At 39.2% G+C, this 23410-nt stretch overlaps 1 protein-coding gene across 2 annotated transcripts; it reads left to right on the forward strand.

Moving 5' to 3' along the window:
- The first annotated feature begins 26 nt into the window (after window positions 1–26).
- On the forward strand, window positions 27–18519 carry ZBTB49 (zinc finger and BTB domain containing 49). Of its 2 annotated transcripts, none has more exons than XM_069014452.1 (8): window positions 27–83; window positions 1464–1637; window positions 3666–4771; window positions 10197–10243; window positions 14104–14177; window positions 14919–15001; window positions 15090–15251; window positions 17158–18519. In XM_069014452.1, exons 2-8 carry the CDS (start codon window positions 1486–1488, stop codon window positions 17826–17828), a joined length of 2295 nt encoding a protein of 764 aa, XP_068870553.1. In that variant the 5' UTR covers window positions 27–83; window positions 1464–1485; the 3' UTR covers window positions 17829–18519. The 2 variants fall into 2 exon arrangements, with proteins under 2 accessions (XP_068870553.1, XP_068870555.1); XM_069014454.1 differs by having other exon boundaries at window positions 41–461.
- The last annotated feature ends 4891 nt before the right edge of the window (window positions 18520–23410 follow it).

Consider the following 23410-nt stretch of genomic DNA (forward strand, 5'->3'; position numbering starts at 1 on the left):
CAGCGGAAGGGGAAGGGGAAGGGGAGGGAGCGGCGGCGGAAGGGGCCGCTGGCGGGGATGGAGCTGGGAGGTGGCCGGAGCCGGTAAGCGCTGGGCTGGGCAGGGCCGGTTCCTGCCCCTCGGCCGCTCTCCCGCCCGTGCCAGGCCGCGCCGCGTTCCCCCCGCCCAGGGCTGTGTGTGTCCATGTGCTCCTCCCGCCGCAGCGGCTGCGCTCGGCCCGCCCGCAGCCCCCGACCCTGCCACCGGCCGCTCGCCCGCCCTGTCCCCGGGCAGCGCCGGCCCGCAGTGAGGCAAACCTTCTCTCTGTCCCTTTCTCCTTGTGGCACCTCTGAGAGGAGCTTAACCATAAATCGCGGCTGTGTTGGAGAGGTTCCCCCAGTTCGGGAGCTGCTCCCCGTGCCCTCCGGTCCCCTGGGGAGACACGCACCTGATGGATGAGAGGCAATTCACTGGTTGTCAAAGTAATTGCACGATGCCGTGGTGGGAAATGTTCATAGAGAAAGCAGTTACTTGTCGAATTAATGTGCTTGCTTTATTTTAAAGCCTGGTCAAAACATGATAAGCATTAATAGAGAAAAAGCACAATATAATAGCCCCCCGTGTAATACAGCAGGAGGCAGTGAATCACAGAGTAAAGCAGGATATATTAAAATGTGGAACCTTTGCCTTTCATGACATTTGAGAATGGGGCGACCACTGTCTAATGCTTAACACAAGGTGGTTTTCCTACTTCATTCCTTGGAATAGGATGGTTTTCCTCCTTCATTCCTAGTTAGAAGAGCCGAAGTTCTGATTATTCTAATAGCTGGAATTGTCATGTTTAAGTGTGCAGGGGAAGCGTTATATTTTTGTAAAAATATTTTTAAGAAATTGAATGTAAATGTGTTCTGAGGGAGTGTGACTTGTCTTTTCAACCTGTTCAGAGGGGATTTTTTCATGTAGATATTACATTGTATTAAAAACAATACCATACTAACTAATCAGATCCACAATGGAAATGTACATGGCTAGAACAGCAACAAATAGTACTAGTACTGTGTTCTCCCTTCTGAGTTTAGGGGGTGAAGAAACTGAGGTTTTCCTCTACAAATGCTACTGATTTTGTACATGCAATTTGTTTTTGCATTAAAATCTAATTATAGTGGAAGCTAGCTATATTGGGATGCATTTTTTTGTGGTTATGGAGTTCAGCTTGTTGGCAGCACCGTTAGATTTTTGCAGAAGCTCTTTGTTGTAAGCAAAGTTCTGTTAAAATCAGTATTTCTTATGTGTATTGCTGTGTATCTGCTGATGAGCAGTACTGTAATTCATCTTTAATCAGAAAAATGTTATTAGAGCTCATATTGCAGGTGTAAGCTGAAGTCTGTTTCCTTTGAAAGCTAAAACAAATTGTAAAAATGTTCTTAATATTTTAAATTAATTTTGCAATTTAATATTCACCTTAGCATTTTATTTCATTGCAGGTAATTTAAGTGGTTTTCTAGCATGGACACTGTTGCTAGCCATAGTTGTCACCTTCTCCAGCAGCTACATGAACAGCGCATTCAGGGGCTTCTCTGTGACTGCATGCTGGTGGTGAAAGGTGTCTGCTTCAAAGCACATAAAAATGTATTAGCTGCTTTCAGTCAATATTTCAGGTATGTGATAAAAAATTCTTCTATTTAAAAAGTTAACTAAATGCTGTTGGCTGAGGTTTTTTCTGAGAAGTGTATTTTTTTCTGTTGGTTGCAGACTAAGTAACTCTTGTGAATATAAGGAGAAGAGGGAAATTGTCCAGAGATAAAGCTGTGTCAAGCATTCACAGTATACTCTTTGATTTTGACATTTTCGTGATTTACTTGCTTACAGGGCTTTATATAATGTTTCTGGCAGGGACCTGCATTCAGTATTTCACTAGAAAAAGATAACTGCTTACAAGGAACGTAGTAGAGTATATTAACAGAGCCAGATAAGGGATATAATTGATGAAACGTTATCCACTTCTGAGTAATGTGACTTGTTTCATAAATCATATTCTAAATAAAATTTGACTATATAGGTTACTGCTGAATCTCTGCTTTCTCAGATTCTCAGAGAAAACAACTGTGTTTTAGAGTATACAGGTGGCCCATTATGCCACATCACTCTTTTCTTCCCCTTCTGTACTGCCCTCAGTTGTGCCTCCAAATTTTGGAGGGTGCTGGATCTCCCAACTTAGTGTTTTATATTAATTAAGAGTAAGCTGCTAGATCTGGCAGTTTTTGAAACATCTTGAAACATCTCTAAAGCTTGACTGCTAATTCATTTGTAAGAAACCTATTTTTATGTTATGACCAGGGAAAAAAAGATAAGAGGTTCCTTTTTCTCCTCTAGTGGTGTACTATTGATGAGGTGCAATTATGCTCAAAGGCCAAATTTTTGCAGTAGTTAAAGAGAACTAAGTGCTCAACTCCTATTAAAATTCAATAGGATATAAGTGGCTAATTAATTTAGACTCTCAACCCAGATCTGTTCGTTATAGTTCTGGTTTTAATTTGGATAGGATGGTTTAAATTGATGAAAGAATTTGGATGTGGGCACTGGCTTCAGAGTATCCCCTTCATTTCTAAAGTTTCAGCATAGACTCACATTTTCTTAAGATTTGGAGCTCCTTGATTTTATGCCCACCTTTAAACAAAACCTAATTTGAGATTTAGCCCGCAAAGAGAAACCATCAAGTTTGGGGCATCTTCTAGTGTAGGTAAATAACTACATATGACTGACCTGACCCCATTTATATGTCGTTGTTTACTGTGGGAGTATCAGGATTTTAATGGGGGGGTATAAAGTTTTTGACTGAGAGAGAGTATGAACCCACTTAATCTAGGACTGGTTGTGCATGTGAAGAACTACATCTCTGATGCTGAGAATACTTTACATCAAATAGTAAGAAGTTTTTTGAATTCATTTCACTTTAAAGATTCAGTGAAAATTCAGTGGGTATTGGTTGCACTGCCATTTTAGGATTATGTACCTGCACTCTTCCTTATTCTCTTAGTTGATTCTCATCCAGTACCAGTAAAAAAAGTACTTTTTTTAAATATGAGAGAATAGATTGAAAACAAGGCCATTATCTTGTTTAATATTGTCATCCTCTTGTGTATTTGTGGAGACAGAACTAATGCTAAGAACTTTGATAGGTTTACTGATACAGTTTGGTGGACAAGCTCAGTTGCCAGAGGAGAATAGTTTAGCTGACTTTGAGGTCGGTCTTCTCCATTTTACTAGAAAATTTCTCATGTCCATGATTTGTCATGATGAAAGGAGAAAAACTGTTCTGAGTCAACCAGTTTTGCAATTTTTCCATAATACACCATGGCACCTAATATGTGAAGAACAGTGCATAAGAAACCACAAGGATAGGGTGTTATTTGAAAGCATGAAAAAATACAGAATTAAAGTTAGATAAAGGATCATTTGCTTTGATTTATACTTCAAGTGCACTAATGTAGGACTAATATATAGGACAAGTAATTGAGCAGTTCTGAGAAATTAATCTTCAAAAATACAACAATCTAGGTAAGACCTTAGACTACAAACTGTTGTTTCATACCAGACAGCCTATTTGAGATGTATGTGTATTTTTCTTATTGAGGTGTTTGTGAATTATTTGTGTTTATATTTTAATATTTGTCTTATTTTATCAGGACCCTTTTCCAGAATTCTTCAGGCCAGAAGAACGATGTGTTTCACTTGGACATTAAAAATGTAGGTGGCATAGGCCAGATCTTGGACTTCATGTACACCTCCCACCTGGATCTTAGCCAGGACAATGTACAAGCTATGCTGGACATTGCACAATGTCTCCAAGTGCAAAATGTGCTGAACATTTGCCACACGTTTTTAAAGTCTTCTACAGCTGTGGAGCAAGCAGCCAGCATGCCATGTAATAGTGTATTTTCACTGCAGAACACTTTGGGTACGGACACCAGCTGTGCCAGTGATGCCTATGGGACAAACCTATTGCCTGAATGCTCAGCTGACACACAAACTAACAAAGTCTTGGCTGAGCACCACTCACATGCATCACAGTCTGTTAATCTTCACACCCCCTCGGGTGATGGACAGAAACAACCACAAGACTCTTTAGATGGCAGCTGCACAGATCTTCCATTTAAACAACCAAATTACTACTATAAACTACGCAACTTTTACAGCAAACAGTTCTATAAACAAAACACTTGCTCTGATCACGAGAGAGGAGCAGAACCATCCTTTTCTTACAACACATCCACGGAAATAAACACAGTGGAGAATAATTCTTGTACTGTCAATCACTCCGAGTGTATTCTGGAAACCTCTGATCATTTACCATCAAACTTTCTGGTTCAGTCTGCGAACGAAGCTGCTCCAGACCAAGATGCACAGAGCACAGTTATGCAGCCCACCAGACAGATGCGGCTGAAAAAGGCAGTACACCTCAAAAAATTAAATTTTCTAAGATCTCAGAAATCAGCAGAGCAGCCACCTGAGCCCCAAAGAGATGACAGTCGAATAACAGAAGTAATTGAACCTGCAAATGAAAGTACCATGGGCACGACAGATGTTAGAGTTACTGATGAAAAAGAAGCTGAAGATTTAGTGAATTCTGAGAATTTTGAACAAACTGTTGAAATGGAAAGATCTCAAGGTCCTTTGGAACAAGAAGGACAATCACAGACTCTTCAGTCACAGAAACAATATACTTGTGAGTTATGTGGGAAAGCTTTCAAGCATCCAAGCAATTTGGAGCTACATAAAAGGTCTCATACAGGTACAGTTATCAGTTATTTGGTCTGCAGACCAAATATTTAAATTACAGAGAGTAACTTGCAGTGTCTTTTGACTGAGAGATGCTGGTTAGGGGTCTACTTTCAAAAGGTTGTGGTTTGGTTTTGTTGGTTTGTTGGGTTTTTTTTTGTTGTGTTTTTTTTTTTAATCGATATTGCTACAGGAATAAAGAACTGTAATACTGAGTTTTGCTGGGAGTTGTAGAAAAGATTTCTCCTATGTATTTGGGATTTTGGGTGCTTTTTCAAAGAACATTGTGTGAATTCAGTGAAAATGAAATTTCAGTGAAAATTTTGGTTTTGTCCTGCACTTAGGCGAGTCATTTCTAGTCAGTTTATCTGGTGGCCCAGATGTTTGAGCCCGATAACAATAAAAAGTGTAAACAAATAAATGGTACTATAAGTATACTAGAATACCTCTGTTCTCTGGTCATATATTCATTGTAAGATACAGGTGATTGGGCCTTGGTGGTAATTTTTTTAACCTGTAGAAATATGCTTTATAACAACTTGAGTTGTGTTTTACCTAGAGAGTAAGGCTCTTGCAAGCTGCAGAGTAAATGGGAATTTTGAATTAATGTACTTCGTTTTTAAAAATTCACAGGTAATATTTTTAAACCTAACATAGATTTATTTTTAAGTATCTTTTTATTCTAGTGAAAAACAAGACCTAATTTATCTGTTCAATTTAAACAGCATGTCCTATTATTAGGACATTATTATTAACTTTTTTAAAAGAGTTTTTAAGAATTACCTTTGCTAGTCAGGTAACACCATTGATTAAAGTCCTTGAGATGGTGTTACTCCTGATTAAGCTGTTAAATATTTTTTGGTTTTCTTTTCCCCTGTATTAAATACACAAATGCATCTCTCTCAATCTTGTCAAATAAACATCACTTTGGAAATGATCATCCATGTATTGGTACTTTGACACTAAATATGAAATGCTCTTGGCAGACATTAATTTATTTTCTTAACTGATCCTTAGAATTAAAAGTTTACTTTTCCATTTTATTCATAGAAAAATCTTCCCAGAACCTGAAAATATGAACATTTTGCATTAGCTTCCTGAATATTCAATTGTTAGCTTTAACTGCTCCTGTATGTTTATGTTTCTAATAATTTTTTAGAATTTTTTCTCCTGTGAAAGAGTTCCATATGCCTCTTACCTAGATCCTCTCTTTGCCTTGTATTTTTTTGAATCTTACCTGGTTTGAGCTGGTATCATCAGGTATATTTTAATATCTTAGATTTTCAGGAAAATAGATGATCAGATAGAAGACAAGAGCATCTAGAAAAGTCCCTGCTAAGGGAGAGACTGCAGTAACATGTGAATTTGTGCTAGAGAGACCTCAGGCTTCTGGAATTCTGTGCTGCTTTTCACACACCATCTTCTTCCAGTAGTTTTCAAAAATTCCAGACTTGAGTGCTAGTTAATTTGGTGTTAGCATTCTTCTATAGATGTGCTAAGATGACAAAAGTGTAAGAGCCTAAGTTTAACAAATTAATAAGCACATCAAAAGATGGAAAAACTGAGGCAAGGCTACGACTAGAAATGCCTGTTTGCTTCTCTGTTATTTTTGGGAATTATTCCCTGTTATTTTGCTGTTATTCATGTTAATTTATTTTTAAGTACCCAACTAGTGCAAAAAGAGTGTTTGGAAAATTGCAGTGGATCGTGAGTAGGATGTTAATATTGGGAAGATCTTTAGCAGAAGGTACAGGGCACAGTTGTATTGTTATGTTAGAAACACCGGTAGTTAAATAATAGAAGTGTATGCTAAAAGCAATTTCTATTCATCTGCCACTTCAGAAAGCATAGCAGATTGCTAGCTAATCAATTTTATTTAAAAACATTCATTTTCTAGAGCTAAGCAAAAGGGTTAGCAGGCATTTAAGTATTGCAGTTCACTGAAAGTTCTCCCAATGCAGCTTCGCAGAAGAGATAGAGGAAGCTGAAATGGACATGTCACACTGGCAAACCTGTTTTTAACCCACAAATGACAATTCTTTCAACACAAGTGCTGTGGTGGCCCAGTTGTCCAGAAAAAGCACGTGTGAAATTCTCTGTCCCTGAACACTAGGAACTACTAAAGAATTTGCAGATTAGCATGGGTGCATTGATGAGTTTTCTATGTGAAGGCAGCCAGACTGTGTTCAACAGTCATTGTGCTGGCATGTCTGGCTCTTCTAATTGTATTGCTAGTGGACATTTAAAGGAGTCTCTAAACAGAGCTTACTGCATTGACTTTGATTGATTTTGACTGGATGTTATAATTTGTTCTTTATTATATTGACCTGTCTGAAAAAAAGGAAGCAAGTATATCTCTCTTATATAGTCCATACCTGTCCAGGAACATCCAGTGGTTTTGTTGGGGTATTTTATGTATTTTCAGGGAACATCTCAAAAGAACAACCCCAAACAAACCCAGGCCAATGGAAAGAACTCTTGGCAGGATGGAATGCAACAGGAACAGAGTAGCACTGCCATGTAATACATTGTTGATCCTCAACCTTTTCATTCCCAGCTTTGCTTGAGAAACTTCCAGCATTCCATGCCTTAGTGAGTACAGCTCCTTACCTTTGTGATCTCATCTTATGCCTTCTTGCCTTTCTCCTCTGGACCTGACACAACACTGCTTTGGTCACTATTGTGTACTTTATTTTCACCTCTTCTTGCAGGGTGTTGAACAAGAACGATGCAACAGAAGATAGAAAACACAAGGCAGCCCAAGGGTTCAAAAGTAAAGTCCCCTGGATATTTGTTTAAGCATTGTCTAAATTGTATTCAGTTACTACTATTCCCCAGTTTTTCTCTGTTACTCTTGATCCAGCAACAGATCCCACTATTGTGTACTTTATCTTCACCTCTTCTTGCAGAGTGTTGAACAAGAAGGGTACAATCCTGGTGTTCTCAGATCAGGTTTTTGGTTTGGAATTCATTGACAGTTGTAGAATCATAGAATAATTTAGATTGGAATGGATCTCCTGAGGTAATCTACTCCAGTCTCCTGCTCAAGGCACATCAAATTACATCAGGTTGTTTTGCTCATGACCTTGTGTAGTGAAAATTTTGGACATCTCCAGGGCAGAGTTTCCACAACCTCTCCAGTCAGTCACTCCCAGTGATCCCTCATGGGATAAAAGATTATTTTCATATGTCTAATTGGAATTTGTCATGATCAAACTTGGGTCTGCCACCTCTTGTCCTAGGACTGTGTACCAGGAACAACCTGCTTGCATCTGCCTTCCCAAGCCTGTAGACAGCAGTGAGATTTCCTGTTTGCCTTCTTGTCTTAAGGCTCCAGTTATGGTCTCACCAGTGATAGGCAGAGAAGAATAACCTTCAGCTTATTAGCTGTGCTCTTACTAATACACCCTCAGGTACAGTGAGGCTAATTGCTTCTGAGCAATGGGTTACTTGATAAGCCCAGTGGTTTGGAATTCTATGCAAGTGCAAAATTGTTCTCCAAAAACGAATTTGATATTTCTTTAAAAAAAACCCTTTTGTTTTCTCTTTATCTTGGCGGAAAAAACTTTCAATTCTCTGTACATCAGTATAGTTAGGATGAGGCTGCATGCAGCCTACAACAATAGTTTTGAGAAATTTGAGCCTCCAATTCCTTCCCTCTCCCTCTAGTCATTTCAGAGTGGATTCCTGTTCAGATACTATTCTTTAGGTCTACAGTCACTTTTTTCTTGTATGGGTAATTTCTGCAAAAATTGCTACTAGTGTTTTTTAACCTCCATTACATATTATCTTGATGCTTTTATGGTTTTCAAAATTCTTCCCAGTTGCTACAGATCTGGGTCCCTGTTGGTTTCATTTACATTTGTGTTGTCAGTATCAGAATTTTTAGTGTTTTGCAAGTTTAAAGCCATAATGAAATCAAGCCTCAGTGCTCTTTATAGTTGAGTTACTTTGTAGTTGATTTACTGGTTTCAAAATTTTTATGTTTAATTGAAGAAAATTCTGTTTTTTAAAACTGCCAGATTTCCATTCTTCATTAAGTAGACAAAGTAGATAAAGCCTCAAGTTGTCAGACTAACTGCAGTGTTACAATCTGTGAAGTAACATAGCTGTATGTTAACTCTGTGTTTTAAAATCTAAAGAGAATTGCATTTAGTCCTTGATCCTAAAATATATTGAAAGAACTTAGTCTGTATTTGGCAGGAAGAAAGAAAAATGGAATTTCCACACCTGGATATGATAGATGTTGCTTGTAACATTTCTGATGTAAAGAATACTTACTGGAAGAGTAGCCAAGAGGTTTTCTGTAAAGTCAGGAAAATTATAATTAAAGAAGTAAATAAAAATCTTAGACAGAATTTTTAATCACGACCAAGATGAAACAGTGTAAGAGCTCTTTTTCCCTTTGGAAATGTTCTGTTTTTAAAATCACATGGATTTATACCAGTTTTGTTGCCCTGCACATGTGGGACAGGTTATAAATGTCCCTTAAATGTATAGCTAGACTCATGAAAGATGATGAGAAGTGTGACTGTCATTGAGTCAATGGCATTTGAGCATCATTTTTGTTTTCAAAATTCTAAAAGATGCACATAAAATTTTATCAACAGTGTAAAAACTAGGAAACCAAGAACTAAGCAGGGGGAAAAACCCCACCTTTATGAAATACTGTAGAGGAGGAAAAGTTATAATGAAAACATATTTGTCTTAAATTGACAGCAAGAGAATTGTTGTGCAGTCACATTCTAGATTGAGAGTCAAGTTATTTTGAAAAGCTGAAGTGGGCTGCACCAGTTTTTGCTAAAGCTGCTAATGTGTTTTTAAGGGTTCGAGAATAACAGTTTTATATGTATGAATTCAGAATTTTGGAGTAAAATACTTGGGTTAATCTTCAGATAGTTTTATATAGGATGAGAATTTGAAGGCAAGTATATATTTTCTGGAAGTGAATGGCTATGTGCTGGGCAGAGATGTATGGTAGACATTGAAATCAGAAAACACAATTCTTCCAGATTAGCTTCCCTTCATTCCTTATTCTTTTTAAGAATGTGTCTCTGTCTGTGCAAGTGAAAAAACAGGTGCACTTCCCATCACAGTTGTTGTTGGGCCTTATCATCTATTCTGTTCTTTCTGGTGATGTGATGCCCCTTTCATTTCAAATGAAAAGCATTTTAAAAAATTAAAACCTGCACCCATTCATATCAAAACTCTTCTACTTGTTTTGAAAGATAAATTCTGTTTCTGAGCAAGTCTGCATTACAAACTTAGTGGCAAAAGCTGTGTTTCCCTCTTGAATTTCCCCTTAAATAATAGGTAAGTGTCCTTTTGGGAATATTTTTTACTCTTACATTACATGTTTTAAAAGGAAGTGTACCAATTTTAACCATTTCTGTTCTACTGCAACTATTAGAAGTTCTATGTTCTGTTTCCTCTTTTAGGTGAGAAACCTTTTGAATGTAACATTTGTGGGAAACACTTCTCACAGGTGGGAATATTTTACATATTATGGTACTTACACTTGAAATGCATCTCTGTGTTGATTCTAAAAATCTTGGGTTTAAGATTAGATTTTTTTTTTTGTTAAAAGACAGAATTCACATTAGGGATAAATTATTAAAATGCCTTATTTAAAAATATTATGTTGAATGTTTTAGATTTCTTTGATGTATTCTGTGTCTTTGATTCTGTCTGCTCTCAGTAGATGTGTTATGTATTTTACCTTCAAATGAATGTTTAACTATACAGAGCCACAACTATATTTGAAATACAGAGAACATTCATTTCCAAACTGTTATTTGGCTTTATGCTTAGGAGTATGTTGTAAATAGCATTTTTACAGTGTCTGAAAACAGTGCAGGTTCATGTTTTATACAGTGTTGTATTCACAATAAAGTTTCATCTTCCTAAATGGCATAAATTATTAAGTAGATTTGAGTCAGATAAAAAAAAATTGTATCCATGTAATTGGTGTGAGTTTCTTTCAGTGAGAACATAACAGTCTGTCTGAGGTGACAAAACTCAGCTATGATTTAAGAAAAACTTCTTGTGAAATTCCATACTTACATACAGGGCCTAAGCTTAAGCTGCTCAGTTTGCCCTCCAGTGCCCTCCAGTGCTTGCTTCCTGTTCTGGGTACAACAACTAATATGTATTTCTACAAATTTGGTGCCTAATTGTCTCACTATGTATGCCCATTTCCTTTCTGATTTCGTGGTTGAGATGTGTACATCTAAGTACAGCAGACAATAAACAGGTGCATATTTTTATATTAAGATGACATAATTATTGTTGAATAGCTTTGGCATTTCTTATGGGTCCTGGTTTAAGAATTAGAGCTACATGCTCTTTGCCTATCCACCCACCACTGGTTGTGCTTCTCTTGTCTCAGTTTCACAGCCCACCAGTGGGACTTTTTTGACCCATGAATCCGATGCCTTTGTGTCCTCCACCTTGTTGCTAAATATCAATATAAGACTGCATCCAGTGAACAATACTGTTTCATCATGCTTATTGGACAATTTTCAGCAAAACTGGGTCTTATTTTTAGGCAAAGAAGAGCATTTTCATTCATTTTGAGGGCTGAGCTTCTAGTTATTAAAAGAAAAACATGGATGTTTCCAAATTCCATTAAAAGTACCTTTGGCAAATGAAGTGGTATTCTGTACTACTGCAGTACAGTAGGGGAAGGGGAAGTACAGTACAGGGGAAGAGGGGGGAAGTGTCACACACTCAGAGTGTATGACAGGCATGACAGACTCCTCATGCAACACGCTTTGCTCCTCTTTAATTACAGATACAAACAAAACCCCTGACAAGGGTGGAGATTATTGCCTTTTAATTAAACACTCCCAAACAGCTTCCCTTTGCTCCGTGTTACCACACTTGCCTGAAGGTGTAGGTAGATACATATTGAGGGACAATCCCTACATGTCCAGCATACAAGCCAGATCATTCAGCCTCTGTGCTGCAGTTCTTTCTCTGGTCATAAAGTGGTCTTGCATATTGCTGAGGTATTTGCTTTTGAATCCTGCAAATAAGTGAGGTTTCACCTACGAGAAAGTAAGATGCAAGGATAATTACTATCTACTTCTTGCTTAAAATACCATCTCTGATCTTGGCCTTTATCTTCTCTGTCTGTAGGCACAGAAATAGAAACACTTTTCTTATTTAAGCCTTCATGATCTGTGCTTTTGAGACAGTGCAGCTGTTGGGCATGGTGGGATGTCTGCTCCTGCTGAAAGTAGCTGATGTGCTGTGTGTTGGAATGTGGAGCAGAAAGTGAAGGAAGTAGGGGAAATTTACATGGGAACTCATAGTTGGGGACAAACAGCCATAAATGTCTTTGATTTTTTGAGGAAAACATTCATTTTTTTACTTCTAAGCCTGCATCTTCCCTTACTACATGTACACACCTTGTTGTGATGTGAAGCCTCTCTGGCTGGTGATCCAGGATATTGTGATTTACCTCCTTCTGCAGAGATTCTTTTGGGGGCCCATGTGCATAAGTTCCTTCACATTCAAAGCTTGCCATTTACAGAAGGACTAAGTCTGGCATCTCTCTCTGGTCTCCAAATTTGTGAGTTCTATGCAACCATTAAGGGAATTCTTCTGAGCATTTTTTTTCTTGCACTGAAATGCAAGCAAAAGTCCCCTTAAGTTTTTTTCATTGGGATGGCATGTGATGCTTTAACCAAGGTTGTGTGCCAGCTCTAAAGCTTAAGAAAGAATACAAGCAAATGATGTTTTTACTGGCTTTCATCTTAGCACAGTTAGTAACAAGCTTTGCCCTCACTAGGAGGAAAGGGCATAGGCATGTAATAAAAAAATTGATCTACTTGCTGCTTTATGTAAAATGTTTTTATTCTTACTTAAAATGCCTTTCTGGGAACTATTTCAAAATAGTTGTTGCACTTCAAATTTACCTTCTGTCTTTATCTGGAATAACTTTCAAATGCCCATTATAGGGTTTGTTTGTGACATGGATAGAAGTAAAGGTTCTGTCTTTTTTTCTGTATGTTTTTCTAAAATGCACTGCTGCATAAAATCCCTTGTCTTTGAAAAGCAAAAATTATTCCATGGTTCATGTTCTTCTTCCCCAGAAACAAGTACCTAATGCCTCTCTTTGAGTGGGTTTCATTATTAGAAAGATTGGCCTTAGAAAACAGTGGTTCAGTCACACTGTTGTCTGAAAAAATTTACAGGGGTTAAGGAAAGCTCTTTCAGGGTTCAAACACTGATCCATTTGATACTGTCCTCTGTTTGTGTGTGTCTGCACTATTTGAGTTCTGGTATATTATCAGGTCTGATTACAGTGATGGATCTTAACAGGTAATTTATTATCTAAATGAGTCAGAAGAAATTACTCTGGGTCTTATTTTTGTTGTCTTTCTGTGACTGGTGGGACATGATAATCTTTGCATCTCAAATTTTCTTTCCTGGTGTAAAGGACTTAATGTTTCTTTATTGCACTCAAATAAAACCAGGCAGTTATCAGTCAAAGGGAGCGGAAGGGCTAAAAACTGCCTGTGGAAGTATGTGCAATGTCTGGAACATCTGCAGCTCTTCTACCAGGTGTGTCTTGTGCTTGTGAGAGCTGGACTCAGTGGAGTAGCCATTTAGAAGGACCAGAGGCTTTAGAACATTTTTAAGAAAAGGTGGACTCAGTAAGAATGTTTTATCTAGTCATAGTCTGGTTTGCCTGCTAGACTAGCATGATTTTTAGAGGATTGAGAGAGGAAAGATATGTAATAAAATAGTTACTAGTAGTCCAATTTGTTCTTTTCTGTACCACCTGTTCTGTTTTATTCTGGTATGAGTAAATAATTCCAGGTTTGGAGCATCTGAGTATTTTATGGATAGAGGAATGCTCACCCTATTCTTTTCTTTTTAACCATCTGGTAGGTGAACTCAGACATACTTGTGTAACAATAGTTTATTTGTAGGACAGGGAAGGTAAGACTAACATGAGCCATATTGCTAGTAAGTTAGTAAGTTCTCTTTTTCACTGCATTCTAGATAGTGTAATTTTAATTTATAATTGGATCTGCTTTCAATTATAGGTCTTTCTTTTCCCTTAGCATTTGGTTTTAGGCTTCTTGTTTTTATTTTTTCCCCATTTCTGTTCTTGTCAATGTATAATTACATACATAAACAACTTGGTCTTGAAGTCCATGGTAGTCTGTCTTTACTAGAGAAGAATGCTTGAGTTCATACATGCTTTGTAGTCTTCAGTGCCTTAGAAGTAGGAATAAAAAGCCAGTCTTATAGTTCCCATCATTGGGGTTTTTTTAACTGTATACAACAACAGGCAAGCTGAATTTAAATGCTTAAATTACTCTCCTTCAGGCAGGTAATCTCCAGACACATTTACGTCGACATTCTGGTGAGAAGCCATACATTTGTGAAATCTGTGGGAAAAGGTGAGGAGAATTGTTCATCTTAGTTAACATGAAAAAATTTGTTCATGTTTTCTGCTAATCTTTGTGATAAACTAAGGGCCAAGAGCTAAGGCAGCATGCTGCTCCATTTTATTTAGAAGACACTGGGTTTAAATGTGTGCTAATGGGATTAAAATACATAAATGTCTGCAACTGACTTGTACTGAGTAAAGTAATTGTGTCACCAGAGCTTGTGGTCTGAGTTTTTTGTACATTGGTATGTAGATAAGAATAGCATTGAGTGTATTTTGTTGTGTTATATATGTATTGTGTTGTATATTGTTGCATATATTTTGAACAGTGTGAGTCGCAATAAATCATGCACATTTGTACCTTTCCCTCACTTTTTTTTTTGTTATTTGGTGATTTTTTTTTAACATTTTATGGAATTCTGAAGTATGGGAAGTTTGAAAAATTTAAGCAAAGCATTAAATCTGCTAGCTAACAGGTGACAGAAAATACACTAATGCGGGAATAGCATAAAATGCAGAATGAATTGGTAATATTAATGGTAAAAATATTTTTTGGAGTTTTTTTTCTAGCATAAATTTAATTGGACATTGTCAGTTTAAAAATGTTTTTCTTAACTGCATCCATTTATCTGTGTATTAGGTCTTTGTTCAGAACATCAGGCATTCATTAAAGCCAATTTCCATATGAGACTCAGTTTAGGGAAATAAGGGCCTTATAAAGACACTGATTGGGTTTTGTGTTGTGTTACAGATTTGCTGCTTCTGGTGATGTTCAGCGCCATATAATTATTCATTCTGGAGAAAAACCTCACCTGTGTGATATCTGTGGCAGAGGTGTGTAAGAACCAAAGTTTCTGCCTCAGGTTTTTTGACTGAAATGTGAGGAGTCATTTTAATCTCAGTGTCTGTCATATTTTTCTAGGTTTCAGTAACTTCAGTAATTTAAAGGAGCACAAAAAGACCCATACAGCAGATAAAGTATTCACCTGTGATGAATGTGGGAAGTCGTTTAATATGCAACGAAAATTGGTAAAGCACAGAATCAGGCACACTGGAGAGAGACCATACAGCTGTTCAGCTTGTGGTAAGGTTCACTGTGCATTGCTTGGTTGTGTCTTTGCTTTTCAAATAATAAGTAAAAGTTCCTTTGTCAGCAGAATAACAGTTAACCAAAGTTGTTTTAAACTAAAATACCATATTGTGAAAGTTAGTCACAAAATCTTCTGTCTTGCATGCTTCATAGTCTTTAATTTGGTGTAATAAACTCCTTTATTTCTCATAAATTTAAAAGAGAATTTCAGTTGAAAATTAGAGAAACTAAGAGGAATCAACATTGTATGTGGACATGTTTGCTAAAGAGCTGCTCATAGTAGCTGCTTCAAAAATAGATCTATTTGCAGAATAGTCCTTCCTGATGGAAAGTTAGGTCTGACATTACTTGGCTATTGATGGGGTCTTTTTTTTTTTCCCATTGCATACCATTTGATTTTAACTCCATTCACCCACAGGGTTTGATAATAACAACCCTTTGTTACTTTGCTTCAACCTCTGGAATAAAATCAAAACTTGAGCAATGTTTCAGAGCACCCATTTTCAAAATCTGTTAGATTGGCCATACTGCCAGGCGGTCTGAAAATGGCTTTTGATCAGGTCCATCCTGATCTCATAGATTACATAGATTATGCATCCTGCATACTGTTTATTTTTTTTTTGCCATTATGTGCTATTTTGACAGAATTTCATTCATGTTCTGAGGAATCAGCTTTGGAGGAGGGTAGCTTCCTATGTTCAAATCCAACTGCAGTATGTTTAGAAAAAGCCAATATTATCAGGAGGTCTTGCATTAGAATGAGGGGATAGACATGCAGGATATGAAAGTACAATCAATCAGTTGTGTTGCTATCATTAAACAGGCTTGTTTTCATTTTGTCTTGTAGTGGTCTTTTGAATATTTCTGATTTTAGCCAAGTCATCTTATTCTGAAAAGACAAAAATTGTGCAAAGAGGATCTGATGAAGCATTAAGAAATCATTCACATTATGCAAAACCTCCACATGTATTACTCCAGTAATTTTTAATCTTATCATTACTGTTTAATGGCTGTTCTGAAGAGAAATCTGTGCAGCAAAATAAAAAGTATGCTGCTGGAAATTGAGACTGTAGTTTTATTGGGCAGTCATTTAATACAGTTTGTTTTAGTTGGTATCTGTCCTCACAAAACAAATGAGATAAAAATCATGAGCTTACTTGTACTATTTTAAAGAATGTGAGGTGTCTGAATCATGTGGCAATTCTGGAAATTAATTTTCTCTTTTTCTGCTTGTTTTTCTACACTTTGCCTTGGTTCAGCCTCAGACACTTTTCTTTGCAGTATGGTGATTGAGCTTTTTTGAGTCTGTAGCTTTGGAGATAGGCAAACAGTGGAATATTTTTCTGTATTCTAATATTTACAGCAATAAAAAATTACAGTTCTCACACATTCTCTGGCTATATAAAAAAGGACTGTGGCATTATTTTAGCCTATAGTTAACAAAAAAGCTAACTTTGTCAGCAGTTTGAGTGTTGTTCCTTGGTAATGAACAAACCATTTCTTTCTATGATGCAGCTCTCACTGGAAGAATATATTTAGAAGCTTATCAGCATATTGTTTTTCCAGACAGACAAATTAAAATGATAGTTTAAAATTATTTTTTTTCTCCATGAAGATTGAGACAAACTAAGAGCACTCACAGCTTTCGAATACTAATGGATATTCTTGTCTCTGGAGATGAAAACTAAACCCACTCATTGGGAAACACAAGTTAGAAAATCAGATCAAGAAGAAGAAACAAGTTAATGGAATTGTAAAAATAGATGGAACTTGTTTGAACCTGTTCTAGATAAGAGACTGGGACATATGATACCGTATCACTTGATAGTTTCTGTAATTAAAACGTGTTTATTCACTTGTGTTAAGAACAATATCTGAATTTATCACTTGTGCCCTGTAGGGAAATGTTTTGCAGGCTCTGGTGACCTGCGCAGACACGTGAGGACTCACACTGGGGAGAAGCCCTACACCTGTGAGACGTGTAACAAGTGCTTCACTCGCTCGGCCGTGCTGCGGCGGCACAAGAAGATGCACTGCAAAGCCTCCGAGGAGGGGCCGAACGCACTCGAGGAATTCGCTCAAGGGATCGAAACGCCCGACCTTGACAAGTCCCAGAGCTCTGACTCTTTTGGCCAAGAAATGTCTGTCACGTTGTTACCAGTGTCTGTTAAATTCCCCGTTCGCCCAGCTGGAAACTCCACTGAGTTTGACGGTTCTGCGGATTCTTACTGTAAGTTGCGATCAATGATCCAACACCACAACGCAGCAAACCCAGAGAAACTCGGTGTGGATTCTGCTAAACTCCTGAAAGCCCAGGCACAGCAAACTCCCCCAGCAGCATATGCTTATGCAGACGTAGATGTGTCTTCAGCAGAGGGACCCTTGCAGTCTGACAGCATTCCCATGATCCGCTCCTCCGTGGCTGGCCTGGACAGCCACTGCAGTGACCCCCTGGGCAGCCGGGCCTTGTCTGCCACTTATAAGAGTAACGAGGGCCCCTTCTTCTCCAGCATGACCCTCTGGGGCTTAGCAATGAAGACCCTGCAGAATGAAAGCGAGTTGGAGCAATGAGGGCTCAGCTGACTGTACCAAAACTTCTTAGAGGCATTTCATGCTAACGTGATTGCAATTGCACTGCAGCATAGGGAGATCACAGTTTTTAAGCCAGGTAGCTTGGACACTGACAGGAATCAAAGTGCTCATTCCCAGAACCACGTGTAGGCTGCCTTTATTTACACTGCTTCTCAGCAAATTTTAAATGCACTGTTGGGGACCTTTGTTGTTCTGTGACTGCACTGTGTAGCTCCTGTGTTATTGCCATGATATACTAAAATTTGCCGCTGACTGAATTTGCCATTTAACTTAGAATTTTTACCTGACAATGGAGGAAAGGATGGCCAGTGTCTAATTTCATGGTATGGGTACAGTTCCAAGTATGGGTCATCAGAGCTGTGTGAGGGTGTAGATATGGCAGGAGGAAAATGCTTAACCAGTCCCTAGTGAACCTGAGTTTCAGTAGTGGCTTTCTTACCAGTAGGGTCATTGGTTTACAGGACCTGAGCATGGTGACATTAAATTTAAATGTTAAATACTGGACAATATTTGTGATAGTGCAAAGTAACTGTATATCTAGAAATTTTATTTTTTTACAATAAAAGCTTTTTTTTTAGTATTTTATAAACTATTTTGCACAACAAATTATTTGTACAATGAAGGCCAAGATCAAGTTGTGAATAAAGGGAAGTTGTTTTACATTGCTTGATATGTTTTGTCTTTCTGTGAAGGATTTTCAGTAACAGTTCCATCTATTCCAGATCTCTTTGCAATGCTGAAGGGGATGCCACCACGAGAAGAGATGCACTATAAAATAAATGTAATCAATACACCAGTGGGTTGTCTTGTGCTTGAATGAGTATAAAACATTGGCTGATTAATGGAATAAATAGACTGTTACAGGATAGAAATGTTGCTTAGGGGCCTGTTCTGCTTTGGTGCTTTGAATAGTTGCTGCATTTCAAACTGCTTGCAACAGATACATGACATTCTGTGCAAGTTTAAAGCTTGGAAAATACAGTATGTTTCTATCTTTTTAAAGTGCTCACCAATTTTTTCCCACAAGAATTCAAAACTAGTTGTTCCATCTCTTGTTGTGTTAACCACCATACATTACAATTTGGGGCTTCACTTCCTTACTGCCTTTGCTTGGTCCTTGTACCTTCCTGCTTTTAACTGCTTTCACCCTGAGTTAAAATGAGAGAGTGTTTCTGGCCACAGCATAGGATGGCATCCTTCACACAAAAGGGGCAGCCCATTACACTGTCTGTGTGAGTCTCAAAAGATACACATTTCTCTCAATAGTTATTTAATGTTATGAAAAGCTTTTTTACTACATTAACAGACCAGTTAAAAGAAAAAAAATTTCGCTGCAAATTGGAGAGCAAATTGGAATTTTTTTTCCTCAGCTTTCTTTTCTTGTCATGCTCATATACTAAGAAACTTTAAAACTCTATTTTTCCAGCCTGTAAAGTCAAAACACAGCAGCTTTTACAGGGTGTGTGTTAAAAATAGCACATAGTCTAGCTGAATACAGTCCCATATGGATTAAGCAGGGAACATTTTATACATGTGAATCCTTAGCTTGCCCCTCATTTTTTGCCTTTTGCATTATTTGCTTTGGAGCACTGCAGTTCCCTGTGGGAACTGTCCACATGCCATTCTACAGTCCAGGTATTACAGTTCTGTCCCTGACCATGTGTGCTCATGCTCCCTCTCACTCTGCTTTCCTTGCAATGGTGCCTAAGGCAAAATGTGGGTATCTGCCAGTCACTAGCTCTGTAGGTTTCCTCTTGTCGGAAACTATTTTTACATTTACTTATCCCAAGAGAAAATAGAAATTTGAGTCTGTTCCCACGAGGATTCTGTTGCTTGGAAAGGACAAACCTGCAATTTATGAGCCTCCTAACTTTTTAGTTGTCTCTGGTTTCGCAGTGATTTTATTTTCTCTGTTGTATTTTTGAGGAATTACTATAGGGTAAGTTTTAAACAAAACATGTTGCAACCTTTGTGCTCTTCTAACAGCGTGTTGGAGGTCTGGAGGAATGTGTAAGTCTGTCATAAAGTGGCAACTTGAGATACTTTTAAACACATAGGTTAGATCAGATCATAGGTTATTATCAGGTGCTTTGTGCCAAGAGGACAATTCTGTTGCACTAAGGATAATTCCCCTTGCTTGGCAGCATTTCTTTCTGTGAGAGTTGTTTCATGAACAACATGAAAGTTCTCAAAACTGCTACCAGACTGTGAATGCTGTTTGGAGGGTTTGTTAAAACACCCCATTGCAATGTGGCATCTTTGAGAAGGAAGTAGAGCAAACACTGGTAGGAGGAAGCTGTTCCATCTGAGTTTGTGCAGCTGGAACCAGAAAAAGAAGCAGTTGCAGCACTGGGAAGGTGTTACAGTGGGGATACTGCAACACGTGTATCAGACAGTGAGGCTGGTGGAAAAGAAATAGATATGGACCCATTCTTGATAGATGTCTCAGAGATGTTTATTTCTCCAGCTGCATGGCCGGGCTCTGCCCAGGAACTGCTCAATCACAGGACCCGAGGGTCCCTGCCCGCGCAGGGGAACACAAAACAACCCATGGGGAACGAGGCTGACCAGGGGCAGGGAAACCCCGTGCCTCCCCTCAGGGCCCCTCTTCCAGGGCTACATGGCAGGGGGAGGGCCCCAACATTTCACCCGTTTATTTTTAACAAAAAGAGATTTAAAACTTAACATTGAAAACAACTGGATAAACATGAGATAACAAGGGCAGTTTCAAAACAAAACAAGCCACCCTCCTGAGTCTTTAAATGTCCAAACAGATTCTCTGGAACATCTTAAGGCTGACAGAAGGGAGACAGGACTCTCTGAGCATGCTTTGTGGGGAAACTGAGGCAGGAGAGAGTTTCTTCCATTTGTACCTGCTGGAACTCTAAACAACAATAGTTAATTCCTTCTCTCCCCCTCTTCATCATACACTTGGCATTGGAAAGGGATTTTTGGGGAAACAATTGGCAAAGGCAATTTGTGAGGGAAACCATGGGTGGAAAAATGGATTGGGAATACACTGGGGGTACTAGGATATAGGATAAAAGGGAAAGGTGGGATTAGGAAAGGGAGACTGTAGGGGGAGCTTATAATGGAGATCTTGTCTAACATGACTACGATTTTTAGCATATATACTGCCTTTTACAGGAACACCATCAGGCCTAGTGACCTCTGCTGCTTGTAACCCTTTTCTACCTTGCACAATACTACTTCTCTATCTCCTAAACTTGGGATGTATTTTTCAGGGTTATTCTTTTTAATAGCAGTTCTATGAATGAATATGTCTTGCTGGTTGTCACATCTTGTTATAAAACCATAATTTTGTTTAACACTGTACCATTTTACTATTCCTAAAACCTTAGCTACGATGATTTTTTTCCTTTTTCTGAGGGGCTGCTCTTTTCTGTCTTGCTGTGTTTTTGCTTTCTCTTTTGCTTTTGGGGCTGCTCGTGCCTGCGCACTCTTCCCGGGGTCGTGTTCGGGGCCGCGCAGGCCGGGCCAGGCCACGCTGCTCAGCTCCCCGTGCGCTGCCACCTCTGCTCTCAGCTGCACTGCTGCTGCCTGGGGCTGCGTCCACGTCTGGCCGGGCCCCTGAGCAGCGGCCCCCCCGTGCCCCGCTCCAGCGCGCGTTTCGGCTGGGCACGGCTCTGCTTCACCGCCACCGCCGCCAGCCATCACCTGTGCGCTGCCCCTCTCGTTCGGGCGCTCACGGGGCTCGCTCCACCACGCGCTGCGCGGGGCCGGGCGGGCACTGCCGGGTCCCGCCGCTCCTGCCGCGCCTCGCTCCGCCACCGACACTGCGGCTCGCGTGGCTCCGCCCGCACACGGGATCTGCCTCGCTGCTGCTCGCAGAGCGCTCGGTGCACGTGGCCGGGGCCGCACGGTCCCTGAGCCAGGCTTCCCTTCGCCAAGACACAGCTGACATTGCTCAACAGTCTCGGTAATTAAATAATAGTCACGAAAATATTCTTCCATCGGCATATATTTTGACTCAGAAATTAACTGTGTCCAAACGGTCTTCCAAAAGTCTTTGGTAAGAATCAAATCCCAAGAAACATAGAACAACTTCTTAAACAACATGAAAGGAAATGTTTCAGTTCCATTTGAGCTTGAATTAAGCTAAAATTTACAAATTGTTGTTCAAGGATCTTTTCACGTTTAAGATAAATGTCCATATGCGGCTCTGAGAGCCAAGAGTCTTTCCACGGTTCCTCCATAATTTAGAGATGGAACAGCAAAACAAAGCAAGAAGAGAAATCCAGAGTTTACTCACAAACCAGTCGCTGTCCTTAGGGATCGGGGATCGTCTGCTCGCATTACCCACCATTTGTTACAGTGGGGATACTGCAACACACGTATCAGACAACGAGGCCTGTGGAAAAGGAATGTATATGGACGAATTCTTGCTAGATGTTTCAGAGATGTTTATTTCTCCAGCTGCATGGCTGGGATCTGCTGAGGAACTGCTCAATCACGGACCCGAGGGTCCTTGCCCACGCAGGAAGCACAAAACAACCCATGGGGAACGAGGCTGACCAGAGGCAGGGAAACCCCGTGCCTCCCCTCAGGGCCCCTCTGCCAGGGCTACATGGCAGAGGGAAGGGACCCCGACAGGAAGGAGCACTAAGAACTGTTGTTTCTAGCTGGCTTGAAGGAAAAGCTGAGCAAGAGAGAAATTTCAAAAGATTAATAGACAGAGTCAGATGGAAGAGAATGAATTTTTTTGTAAAGAGTAAGACATTTTGAATTAAGAAACCCCATCCCTGCAGCCACTTTGCAGTGAGAATATCACTGCCTGACTGCAAGAAAATGTATTTTGCTTTTGGGTTTCCAAAATCAAATAGAGTCTGTCATGTCAATTTAGTGTTGCATGAGCTTTTCTCAGGGAGACTTCAGTGGAAAATTACCTTGAAAGAGGATCTTTCCTGTAACCTAATAACTTCCTATGCCAACCCATAGGTCTGTAATGAAGAGGATATTTGAGTGGGAATAGAAAATCCAGTTTGATAATCCTAATGCTGCCATAAACCTGGCCCAGCTGGAGAGGAGCAGCTACCCTGTGACTTTGAAGAACAGGTGGAAACTGTGACACAAGTGCTGAGGTATTTTACAAGCAGCAGACACCCATCCATAGCTATTGCTTGCAAACACCCACAGCCAGGGTGCTGAGGGGGATGGATGAGTATCAGTCCTTTGGCCAGTATCAGACATTGCAGTGGTGCCATTATAGTTGATGTAAATTACATGCTATTGAAGAAAAAAAAAGATTTTTGGGAGAAAGATGTTAACCAACCTGGCCTAGTAAAATTGGAAGACTGCTAATTGTAAATTCTTGGAATAATTATCCTGCAGCTCAGAGCTGCTCTTTGTCTTGCAAACTTGAATCACTTTTGTTTACAGAAGGTGCAGGTGACTACTCAGGGCTTTGTTTGGGTTTGTTCAGTGCAGACATATTTGTCATTTGACTCCTGAACAATATAAAAAAAATATCAAATTAGTGTTTTGACTTTGGAAGGTATTACTGTGGTTATTTTGATTATTTAAGAGCATTAAACCTATAC

The sequence above is a fragment of the Aphelocoma coerulescens genome, chromosome 4, assembly GCF_041296385.1.
Source record: "Aphelocoma coerulescens isolate FSJ_1873_10779 chromosome 4, UR_Acoe_1.0, whole genome shotgun sequence".
Taxonomy (NCBI): domain Eukaryota; kingdom Metazoa; phylum Chordata; class Aves; order Passeriformes; family Corvidae; genus Aphelocoma; species Aphelocoma coerulescens.

Excerpts from the sequence above, each read along its gene's own strand:
- ZBTB49 (XM_069014452.1), top strand. The coding sequence starts at position 1,486 with ATGGACACTGTTGCTAGCCATAGTTGTCACCTTCTCCAGCAGCTACAT. Across the intron at positions 10,244-14,103 it reads GTGGGAAACACTTCTCACAG|GCAGGTAATCTCCAGACACA; the intron begins GTGGGAATATTT and ends ACTCTCCTTCAG. Across the intron at positions 14,178-14,918 it reads TGTGAAATCTGTGGGAAAAG|ATTTGCTGCTTCTGGTGATG; the intron begins GTGAGGAGAATT and ends GTTGTGTTACAG.